We start from the raw sequence: 12,756 nt of genomic DNA, 5'->3' as shown, positions 1-12,756 counted from the left end.
AGTGTCATTACACTAGTGTTATACAGTAAGTATAACACTATGTAATATATATTATATATGATATATATATATATATATATATATTACAAACACTATGGAATAGACTACCGTATTTTTCGGACCATAAGACGCACTTTTTTTTCCCCCAAATATTGGGGGAAAGTTGGGGGTGCGTCTTATGGTCTGACTATAGGGCTGCGGCCGGGAACGAGGGTGCTGCGGTGGAGCGGGTCATCGGGGGCACGAGCAGGAGCAGCAGCGCCTGCCATGACCACGTGGGCCCGCTCATTACATATGCACGCCCATCCTCCCGCCCATCTCTCAGCGCAGAAGCCGCGCTGACAGGTGGACGGGCGAGGACGAGCGGGGACGCGCGCATAGTAAAGGCGCCGGCCGCATGATCACCCCTGGCAATTACAGCCTGGAGTGATCATGTGCGGCTGTATTTACTGCCCCCGCGCGTCATTACCAGCGCGGGGTGCAGTGAATCAGTACACTCACCCGTCCCCGTGTGTGGAGCCGTCTCCCCTGCAGCAACGCGATATCTTCCTGTTTTGTGCCGATCAGCTGATCTGTGCTGAGCTGGTCAGCTGATCGGCACAGACAGGAAGACATCGCGTGCTGCAGGGGAACGGCTCCACACACACAGATCAGCGTGCCAGAGAGGAAGATGTGATCGGTGCTGGAGGGAGTGAGGAAAAGGTGAGTATAAACGTTTATTTTTTTTCTCTGTGCTATAGGATACAGGCCATATACCAGGATGGTATGATGAGCACGATTGGGGGCATATAGGATGGGAGTATATGAGCAGGCAGGATGGGGGTATGTGAACAGGCTGGATGGGGGGGGGATGTGAACAGGCTGGATGGGGGGGGGGGGATGTGAACAGGCTGGATGGGGGGGGATGTGAACAGGCTGGATGGGGGGGGGATGTGAACAGGCTGGATGGGGGGGGATGGTGAACAGGCTGGATGGGGGGGGGGGGATGTGAACAGGCTGGATGGGGGGGGATGTGAACAGGCTGGATGGGGGGGGGGATGTGAACAGGCTGGATGGGGGGGGGATGTGAACAGGCTGGATGGGGGGAGGGATGTGAACAGGCCTGGATGGGGGGGGGATGTGAACAGGCTGGATGGGGGGGGGGATGTGAACAGGCTGGATGGGGGGGGGGATGTGAACAGGCTGGATGGGGGGGGGGATGTGAACAGGCTGGATGGGGGGGGGATGTGAACAGGCTGGATGGGGGGGGGATGTGACAGGCTGGATGGGGGGGGGATGTGAACAGGCTGGATGGGGGGGGGATGTGAACAGGCTGGATGGGGGGGGATGTGAACAGGCTGGATGGGGGGGGGATGTGAACAGGCTGGATGGATGGGGGGGGATGTGAACAGGCTGGATGGGGGGGGGATGTGAACTGGCTGGATGGGGGGTTTATAGCAGGATCATATACAAGGCAGGAGGATCATTACCAGGATGGGGTACCTTAGTAGAAAATTTGGGGACATTACCCCCATAACAGTTTCAGCAGCAGATCCTCGCCCCATAACAGTGTGTCATGACCACATTTTTTGCTTAAAGTTTTATTTTCCCATTTTCCTCCTCTAAAACCAGGGTGCGTCTTATAGTCCGGTGCGTCTTATAGTCCGAAAAATACGGTATGTAAGTGGCAAAAAAACAGTTTTCAACAAAAACATACTAAATAATAACATTTAGTATAATGCTTATATTTAAGTGAAAAATGTAGTACAATGTGAACATCAGACATTTAATCATTTTTATGATACAATAATCAAGATATTTGGATAGAACATAAAATATATTTATTGGAATACAACTTTAGAACACAAAGAACTAATACATTGTAACTGTTACGGGGGAACCGGCAGATTAGGACCAGGGGGTATATATCCTAATCACCAGTCGGGGCCCACCGTGCTCCAGATGACAAAGGAGCTGCTGGCACCTGAGGGTTAGGCGGAGACTATAGAGCTGGATGGCTCGGAGATAACCCAGGAACTCTGGGAACAAGTCACGTGTGTTGGGACACGTCAGACCAGATGACAACCCGATTAGCGTTTTGGTGCACCTAGCGCTACACCAACCACGTGTGCAGGAAACACGTCAGGCCGGGTGGTAACCAGGTAGCGTTGACCGGAAGACCGCCACGAAAGCACCCTGTCGGCCACGTGTGTAGGACACGTCAGGCCGAGCGGTCCTCCGATTAGCGTTTCTGGCCACCTCTCGACTGGCCACGTGTGTGTAGGACACGTCAGGCCAGATGGGTACACCAGTAGCGTTGACCGGGAAGCCGAGGAGGATAAGGAACACCCTGTTAACTCCACAGGGGTCCTGGGGTACACTGTCCGTGCACGTAGGGGGCACAACCGGACAGGTGGCGCAGCAGGTGCGTTGTCTGTGTGCGTAGGGGGCACAATCGGACAGGTGGCACAGCAGGTGCGTTGTCCGTGTGCGTAGGGGGCACAATCGGACAGGTGGCACAGCAGGTGCGTTGTCCGTGTGCGTAGGGGGCACAATCTGACAGGTGGCGCAGCAGGTGCGTTGTCCGTGTGCGTAGGGGGCACAATCGGACAGGAAGCACAGCAGCCGCAACCCAGTTAACGCCACTGGGCTGCTATAGCAAGACTGGAACGGCAGGAGGGAAGCACGGCGCCTGACCCTGATGTGCCGAGCCACGAATCTTGGCGTGACAGGCACCGTTCGCCTAACCCTACCTACCGCTTCCCAACATAGGCTTATGCCGCAATGAGGCTCTAACATGGAGGTGTGCTCTGACTGAGCAAATGTGAAGACTGCGCCCCTCCATGTTGTCTCCAGCCCCTTTTATAACCTGGGTCCGCCCCAAACCCAGGGTGGAACCACCAAGGTCCAATAGCAGAGTGCCATGTCATCAGTGACGTCACATACGACCTATCCGGAACCGCCACGTCATTGATGACCTCATGGCAGCCACGCCCCAAACACTTCACCAGTCATCGTCTGACGACCAATACTGAGGTGCCAGATCATAGGGGCGGGCCTCTGCGAGCCAGTCCGGAGTTGCCACGTCATCAGGACACCTGACACCCTCTGCCCTATCAGGGCCTGCCACCTCACGGACATGCTCAGTGAGGTCCTTACCGGACCTAGCCTCTGATGCACTAAGTGCCTGAGCATGCTCAGTAGCCTGAGCCACAGGCTTAGAAAGCAGACTATCAGTTTGAGCATGCTCAGTAGGCACATCCCAGAACTTAGACACAGCACGAAGTCCAAGTACCCGTGCAAAGAGGCTGTTAGGGTTAATTGTGGGAGCATGCTCAGTAGCCTGAACTGAGGACTTAGTCTCAGACATAACACAAACAGGCTGAGCATGCTCACTAGGCAAAACACCGGGCTTAGACTCTGGCTGGGGTAAATCGGCGCACGCATGCGCACTAGCCGCCTCTCCACACTTAGACGTGGTGGAAGGAACAGCCAACTGGAGGACCCGAGGCACGGCCAAGAATGGCAGCCGGCGCCTGGGTGCAACAGGAACCGCAGCAGGCTGCTTGCGGCTATGGCGGCGCCGGTTCGTAACAGTAACTATGTAATACAATATGTAATATATATATATATATATATATATATATATATATATATATATATATATATACACATACACAAGATATATATGTAATCTACTGTATATTACATAGTGTATTACATATATACAATTTATTACAGTTTGTGTTCTAAAGTATCCAATAAATATATTTTATGTTCTATCTAAATATCTTGATTCTTGTATCATAAAAATTATTAAATGTCTGATGTTCACATTGTACTACAATACATTTTTCACTTAACTATAAGCAATATATGTCGGAGTCGGTGCAAGGGAAATTGAGGAGTTCGAGTCAAAGGTTTGGCTTACCGACTCCACAGCCCTGATGCTAAGGGTTAATGGTCAGGGCCCACTCCTCCCAGGATACTAAGGGTTAATGGTCAGGGCCCACTCCTACCAGGATACTAAGGGTTAATGGTCAGGGCCTGCTCCTCCGAGGATACTAAGGGTTAATGGTCAGGGCCTGCTCCTCCCAGGATACTAAGGGTTAATGGTCAGGGCCTGCTCCTCCCAGGATACTAAGGGTTAATGGTCAGGGCCCGCTCTTCCCAGGATACTAAGGTTTAATGGTCAGGGCCCGCTCTTCCCAGGATATTAAGGGTTAATGGTCAGGGCCCGCTCTTCCCAGGATACTAAGGGTTAGTGGTCAGGGCCCACTCCTCCCAGGATACTAAGGGTTAGTGGTCAGGGCCCGCTCCTCCCAGGATACTAAGGGTTAGTGGTCAGGGCCCGCTCCTCCCAGGATGCTAAGGGTTAATGGTCAGGGCCCGCTCCTCCCAGGATACTAAGGGTTAGTGGTCAGGGCCCGCTCCTCCCAGGATGCTAAGGGTTAATGGTCAGGGCCCGCTCCTCCCAGGATACTAAGGGTTAGTGGTCAGGGCCCACTCCTCCCAGGATGCTAAGGGTTAGTGGTCAGGGCCCACTCCTCCCAGGATACAAAGGGTTAAGGCTCAGGGCCCGCTCCTCCCAGGATACAAAGGGTTAAGGCTCAGGGCCCGCTCCTCCCAGGATACAAAGGGTTAAGGCTCAGGGCCGCTCCTCCCAGGATACAAAGGGTTAAGGCTCAGGGCCCGCTCCTCCCAGGATACAAAGGGTTAAGGCTCAGGGCTTGCTTGTCCCGTGCCAGACAAAAAAAAAACAAAATCAAGAAAACCAGACTCTGTCATTGCTCTATGAGTAGAGTGGCTGTGGAGCCCCATCTCTGCCCCCTGTGGCCAGCTGTGGTATGATTGTGTGACGGTTGGGTGGAGCCTCATCCGTGCCCCCATTGCACAGCGGCGCCCCCTGTGATTTGTTCTGTGAAGTGCTGAAATGTGTTTGCAATTTTTGTTTTACTTCTCCTTTTTAGGAACAGTAACACAATAATGATGACAGAATAGGCCTCGTCACCCCGGTGGTGCCACTGCCTACACTGGGAAGGATCTGAGGGCTTTCAATCACTGGCTTCAGTGCTGATATTTGCAGTGATTGTCTGCAGTGGTCATGTGTGCATGATATGTCTTCCCTGCAACGAAAAGGCAGTAATGATGACCTATCTTTATGCTGTGTTTAGCTGTTGTGGTTTCGGCCAGTCAGTGCACCTTTAACAAGCGCCAATCTGCTAAATGCAAGTCTCCTGTTTGCACTGTCCAATAAACCATGGTGTTATCCTGTTGATGGATCCTGTTGTTGGCAGCACCCTATGTTCTCCACGCGGTGCTCCGCCCATCCAATGATTTTTTGCCATCATAAACTATTCAATCGTAGACTTGTTTAAATGAGTGGAAAGAAAGTATGGTTCAAAATCCACTTTTGACTTTTAGGATCGCCACTTGCAATAGGTGGCGCTGCGCTAGAGTTTGTCTCCTTTCCTACAAGAGAGGTTATCGTAGGCTATCAATATCAGATCACTGGGCTCCGACACTTGGACCCCCCCCCATGGATCCAGTGTTTTCAGCTCCAGTTGTTAGATGTAATCAGTGTACGGATCCGAAACAGCACCGCTCCATACACTGTGTCTCGGTCATTTTTGGATACAGCTGGTCAGATCCCATTCGCTTCGATGGAAGCTGAGCTGCAATACCCGAGAACAGTCCGCACACATCTGAGCACTGCTGGAGCTGATTTATGGGGTGTCGGACCCCCACCAGTCTGATATTAGTGACCTTTTCCAGGATAGATTAATATGATAAACCTGAAAATCCCCTTTATACATTACCTGTGTTGGTTTGGGCATCCAGGCTCCATTACTGATTACACAGGTTAGCATACAATCACTATTGAGTACTCTTACCAATTGGATGCTTTAAGCTGGGTTCACACATAGCGACAACGACATCGCTGTTACGTCACCATTTTCTGTGACGCAACAGCGACCTTGTAAGTCGCTGTTATGATCGCTGCTTAGCTGTTAAACACCGACGCAGCAGCGATCATAACGACACGCGTCACTGTGCTACATGAACAGAGAGCAGGGAGCCGCGCACACTGCTTAGCGCTGGCTCCCTGCTCTCCTAGCTACAGTACACATCGGGTTAATTACCCGATGCGTACTGCAGCTACATGTGCAGAGAGCAGGAGCCGGCACTGGCGGCGACAGCAGCGGACGCTGGTAACGAAGGTAAATATCGGGTAACCAGGGAATGGTCTTCCTTTGGTTACCCGATGTTTACCCTGGTTACAGCTTACCGCAGCTGCCAGATGCCGGCTCCTGCTCTCTGTCGCTTCATTTCGTCGCTCTCTCGCTGTCACACACAGCGATGTGTGCGTCACAGCGGGAGAGCGACGACCAAAGAATGAAGCAGGACAATCAGCAACGAGCGGCGACCTCACAGCAGGGGCCAGGTCGTTGCTGGATGTCACACACAGCGACAGTGATGGGACGTCGCTGCAACGTCACAGAAAATGGTGACGTAGCAGCGACGTCGTTGTCGTCGTCGCTGTGTGTGACACTACCCTTACTCAGTCACACCTTAGGTCGTAATAATTAAAGTGAACCTGTCAAGTGCAATATGTACCCAGCATCACAAGCAGTTCTGGGTGTATACTGCTAATCCCTGCATAACCGTCCCTGTATACAGTACCATAGATAAAGAAATATTTAGAAAAAGTATTTCTAAAGATCTTTTCAAATTGTCTCTCCAGGAATGGAGACAAACTCTAGCGCCACCTATTGGAAGTAGCAATCCTAAAAGTCAAAAGTGGCCTTTTATCAAGCCTTTTCATATGACCTAGGATATATGCCAGATCAGAATCCCAATTTGCAGACACGGTGTTTCGGGGTGATTGCCCCTCATCAGTGCAAAGTGTGGGTATCTGATCTGGCCTATGAGAATTTATAAAGATCTTTTATCACATGCAAATGAGTTCAGGTACTAGTCCAGTGGGCATTGCTTTCCTTGCTAGTCATCTCCATTAGCATGTTAGTACGCCCCTGTTAGTGTGCTATCATGCTAATCAATACGCAGCGTCAGAGGATGATCTCACTCGCCTCTCCGCTGCCATTCTGTCCTACACTGGATTTCGGCTCAGTGCACATGACCCCAGAGTTTCGGTCATGTGAACTAAGGAGCCGGGTGTATGTATCCTGGCTTCAAACTGAAGTAGTGCGCGACTGAACCTTCGGGGTCATGTGCACTTAGCCTAAATCCAGCGTCGGACCGCAGAGAGGAGAGTGAGATCATCCTGTAACGCTGCACATCATTAGCATGATGGCACACCCACAGGGGCGTACTAACATGCTAATGGGACCGACTAGCCAGGGAAGCAACGCCCTTGAGACTAGTCCCTGGCCTCATTAGCATATCATAAAGGATCTTTAGAAATACTTTTTCTAAAGATCTCTTTATCTATGCTAGTGTATACAGGGACGGTTAGGCAGGGATTAGCAATATACACCCAGAACCGCTCGTGGTGCTGGGTGCATATTGCACCTGACAGGTTCCCTTTAATTTCTACTTTACATGGGATAGTAACCAGCACTTTGCTATTAGCATATAAACATTGATATCTCAGTATTATTAACTCTGTGTATCCACGATTAGTATACACATGGGGCATACTATGCTTACAACTTAGATATTGGTATGTTTTGTACTATAGTTACGGCATAGGTGGACATTACATGTCTACAATATAGTTATTAGCAATTCTGGATTATGGTAGATGAATGAGCCCCATGTATACAGCACAGGTTATTGGTCTTTATAGTAACCCTATCACTACATAGTAATACAGTTGGTTGCAGGCACCTAATGTTATTGTATTGCTATCTATTCTCATTGCTGTGTGCATTGGATGGTCCTTGTGTTGTTTGTTGACCTCTGTTCGGAAAATCTTTTTAATTTAATTTTTAAGACTTTATTAATAAAAAAACAGTTTTTATTATTGGACACTAGCAACTTAATTGTATTCCTTTAGGAAAGAGGATATAAATGTTTTTGTTTTTTTTTTTAAGTCTCCATTTACACAGTCACCAGAATAGTCCTAAAGCGGTAGCAATCCTAGTGAGCTGTGTCCTGTATGTGCGGCCATGTAGGTTGCTCTATCACCGGTCATCATCACGGTCTCCTTATTCTCTTCCCACAGCATATGATTCACCTCGCTGACCTGAACCCCTACATACTGTGCTCACTATGCCAGGGTTACTTCATCGATGCCACCACCATAACCGAATGTCTCCATACGTGTAAGTACAGTCATAAATGGCAAAATGTTATAGGACCCCATTACTGTCATCTCTGTCTCATATAGGACATATTGACCACCTGTTTAAAGGGGATGCCCACTCCTTAAAAATCAAATCTCTGCTTACTTTAGTCAGGTGCCCAAAAAAAATACTCATCTCCTGCAGTGGCGCTGTTCCAGCATTGTTGGCACCGCTGTTTCGGGTGATGATGTGACATTGCCGTGTTACGTGAGCAGCCGTTGGTTCCATCACTGCGGACGCCGTCCCTGATAGAATATCATGTGCTGCAGCCGACACGTGACACAGCAACGTCCCGTCACCGCCTGCAACAGCGGTGCCGACAATGCTGGAACAGCGCCGCTGCGAGGGGGTATTTAAATTGGGTATCTCAATCAAGTAAACAGGGGTTTCCAGTAGTAGAGAACACGTTAGACAGCAAATAAAATGTAAATGATACAAATATAATTAGTGGTATTCTGCAAACTCTATGGTAATGTGTTTTTGTTTTTTTTATTTTTTTTGTTTTTTTTTCCAGTTTGTAAAAGCTGTATTGTGCGACATTTCTACTACAGTAATCGATGTCCGAAATGCAATGTTGTGGTGCATCAAACGCAACCGCTGTATAATATCAGGTGGGTGTTATTGCTGCTTCATTAGAATTGAAAAGAAACCCCACAATGAGTTTTTGGTGATTTTTTTTTTTTGTCTTTTTTTTTTACATTGCGTATTTTCGCTGCATCAAAAATGCAGCGTCTTACAGTTCCAGCAAAGTGGATGGGATTTCTAGAAAACTCCTGCCCACTGCGCTTATTTTATACATAGAGTAATCCGACCTGCGGGGCGAGATTCCGATCCGCAACATGTCAAATACTCTTGCGAGGACGAGGAGTTTTCCGTGCAGATTTTCCCCATAGACTTGCATTAGATGCGGAAGATCCGCAGGTGGAAAAGTGCCTGTAATTTGCACATGAAGATTTGTCAAAGCCAAATACCAGGAAGTATCAAAAAAACAAACAAAACAACTTTATTTAACCCCTTAGTGACCAGACAAATCTGACGTGTCATTATGTGTAGTGATGCGCGAGCACTACAATTTTCGGGTGCTTGGTACTTTTAACGAGCAGTCGGACGCTCCAATGGGCACGATTCAAATACCCAAGTGTAATGGAAGGCAATGGGGAACTCATCGAGCCTGTCTGAGCGTCTGACTGCGGACGAGTATTGAGCTTGGTAGTGCTCGCTCATCACTAGTTACGAGTACTGAGCACCCGAGCATGGTAGTGCCTGCACATCACTAGGTAAGAGTACTGAGCATCCGAGCATGGTAGTGCTCGCTTATCACTCGTTACGAGTACTGAAAACCCGAGCATGGTAGTGCCCGCTCATCACTAGGTATGGGTACTGAGCACCCGAGCATGGTAGTGCGTGCACATCACTAGTTACGAGTACTGAGAACTCGAGCATGGTAGTGCTCGCTTATCACTAGTTACGAGTACTGAGAACCCGAGCATGGTAGTGCTCGCTCATCACTAGTTACAAGTACTGAGAACCCGAGCATGGTAGTGCTCGCTCATCACTAGTTACGAGTACTGAGAACCCGAGCATGGTAGTGCTCGCTCATCACTAGTTACGAGTACTGAGAACTCGAGCATGGTAGTGCCCGCTCATCACTATGTACGAGTACTGAGCACCCGAGCATGGTAGTGCTCGCTATCACTAGTTACGAGTACTGAGCACCCCAGCATAGTAGTTCCCGCTCCTCACTAGGTACAAGTACCAGGCACCCGAGCATGGTAGTGCCCGCTCATCACTAGTTATGAGTACTAAGCTTAGTAGTTCTCACTCATCACTAGTTACGAGCTGCACAGGAGTATTTCTGATACCTGGGCAGCCACACACAGAAATAGAGAGGACCTTTCACTAAATTTTACATGATAAACTGGATGCACGTTGTAATAGCAACTGCTGAGAAGAACTACATGTTTTGGGTTTTTTTTTGTGGGGTTAACTTGTTGCACAGATGTTAGCAATTAAAGTATTTTACACCTAATCCGTTAAATAAGTGGATGTTTTCACTGGGGGCGTGTTCTTCTCCCTGTGTGATGTTGACCAATCATAAGCAAGCAGCAACACAGTAGAAGAAGAACACGCCCCCACCATAGCTTAGGTTCTCAGCGTGTGAGATGTAAGGATACAGCTTTGATCTCCTGGGCTAACCTCCTGCATGATTAGACAGTGCTGGCTACAGAACACAGATTACTAATTCCTTTCAGTTAAAGACCCTGTGGGGGAAGATGCAGCACAGATGAGTTTAGCTTTGTCACATTACAAACCTTTCTATCAGCTCTCCTCTCACAGCACTGTCAGCTCTGCTATACTGCCTCTCCACCTCCATATTCCCTGTCTAGAGCAGTGTAAGTAATCACACTTATGTATTTTGTAGTCAAAAGTTGCTTTTTGTGGAACAGAAATAAGTGTCTGTCCTCTCCAGACACTATGGTGGTCAGGGGCAGCATAGCAGAGCTCACATTGCTATGAGAAGAGGAGATCTGATGGGTTTGTAATGTGACTCAGCAAACCTATGCATGTAATAGAACAGAACCTGTAGTGTTTTTGCCATGGAAGAGTAACGCATCTGTTACTGGCATACATTATACATACCTGATTCTGTAGCACATATCATTGTGCAATACTTTCTCTTTTAGGTTGGACAGACAGCTGCAGGACATAGTCTTCAAGTTAGTCGTCAATTTAGAAGAACGTGAGTTTTGGGGTTTTTTTGCTTTGTTTTTCTTCTCGTTTACTGAAAATGATACATTGTGTAAATTCTACAACAAAATCCTCATCGTTTGCAGATTTTTCTATAGTTTTCAACTTTCTGCAGCTGATTTCTTTAGGTAAAGCGATTTAATTAGCGCAATAATAATTAATCGTGCTCCATCTGTAGCCACGATGCTTCTGTACTCCAGACATTATCGCCATGCTCCAGGGCCCCGATTCATGAAGTATGGTATTTCGTACACCAGTCTTGGCGTTCGCTCACACCACCGTATAACATGGACGAGTGCTATATGATGTTTTATCGGATAGCACTCACTCCAATGTTATATTATAGGGCAGTGTTGGCTAGCACTTTTTTTTTTCTCATGCCAAGTCGGTATGAGAAAATATAACTGCATCAGACGGCGCACACCCATACAAGTCTATGGGCGCGTGCAAAACATCAAACTGCACTGATGACATCAGAGCGCAGTCCGATATATGCAGGGACAGACAATGGAGAAGATGAAGAGATTATACGTCACCTACAAATTCCTACATTCATTGGTTACCCAGGTCCTAGGGCATGAATGGTGTATAAGCCAAAACCATGGCCTTCATATATCTGCCTCATTGTCTCAGTATAAACAGCCGTTATTGTTACATTTTAACTTTTGTGTATACAAGGTGGCCATACAATAACCTAAGGACTGACTCAGTGGACAGAATTGGCTGAAAATTGGTATGTATGCTATTCAAGGCATAAGGAAACAGACGGTATCTTAAAAAAAATTTTTATACCAAAACTCCCCACCAGGTGAAAAAGTGGCGCTGTATAGTGAGCGCGCCTTGCAACTCAGTCAGTAAGGCTACTTTCACAAATCAGTTTTTTGCCACCAGGCACAATCCGGTAAAAAAACTGATGCAACGGATCCGTTGCATCAGTTTTTTCCATCCATTTCTTCTGTTTTTCGTTGGATCTGTTGTGATATTGAGCATGCTCAGTTTAAAAAAACTCAATCCGTCTTTGGATTCTTTCATATGACTGATGACGCCAGATCCGGCGCCCATAGGCTTCCATTATACAACATGCCGGATCCGGCGTAGTCCGGTTTCTTACCGTTGTCAAAACACGTTCCATGCTGCGTCCTTTCCGGCAGTCGACGAAGAAATTTCCCCGGATCCAGCGGACGCCGCATGCAACACAAGGCCATCTGGCACAATCCTGCACTAATACAAGTTAATGGGGAATAAAACGAATCCAGCGCCAGATCTGTTTTATCCGCATTTTTCTGGATTGTGCCTGACTGCAAAAACCGGATGTGTGAAAGCAGCCTAAGACGCCTGTATCTTTGCAGGATCATGCACTGTTAGTGCGGTTGTTTTATGAGAATGGCAGGAATGCTACAGCTGCACTGACAGCCTTTCGTCGTTTGTAAGACCTTCACACACGTCCAGTGGCTGTCAATTCGCTGAGACAAATGATGACACGTTTTGAGGCAACAGGGTTCCTGAGTGTTCAACCAGGGCGCGGGGACGACCGGTAAGCATAGAGGTTGTGGAGGACATTGCCACTGCACAGGGCACAAACAACCCTGCCGGGAACAGCAGCGCATGCAGTTTTTCCAGGCAATTGGGGCTCCCATACAGTACAGTGTGGAAAGTTCTCCGAAAGGTCTTGTGGGATACCCGTACAAAATTACCATCATCAACAACTTCTTCCTCGTGA

At 48.2% G+C, this 12,756-nt stretch overlaps 1 protein-coding gene across 1 annotated transcript in view; it reads left to right on the top strand.

The window, feature by feature from the left end:
- The window catches only part of PCGF6 (polycomb group ring finger 6), an 81,495-nt gene that overhangs the window by 3,997 nt on the left and 64,742 nt on the right, over positions 1-12,756 (top strand). The window contains exons 2-4 of the mRNA XM_075352319.1: positions 8,168-8,267; positions 8,803-8,899; positions 10,973-11,028. Coding sequence (XP_075208434.1) covers positions 8,168-8,267; positions 8,803-8,899; positions 10,973-11,028 — 253 coding nt within the window. The remainder of the gene's footprint in view (positions 1-8,167; positions 8,268-8,802; positions 8,900-10,972; positions 11,029-12,756) is intronic.

This window comes from Anomaloglossus baeobatrachus, chromosome 5 (genome assembly GCF_048569485.1).
Source record: "Anomaloglossus baeobatrachus isolate aAnoBae1 chromosome 5, aAnoBae1.hap1, whole genome shotgun sequence".
NCBI classification, from domain to species: Eukaryota; Metazoa; Chordata; class Amphibia; order Anura; family Aromobatidae; genus Anomaloglossus; species Anomaloglossus baeobatrachus.
Note: the sequence above shows the minus strand (reverse complement) of the source record. Positions and strands in the feature narration are given on the sequence as shown.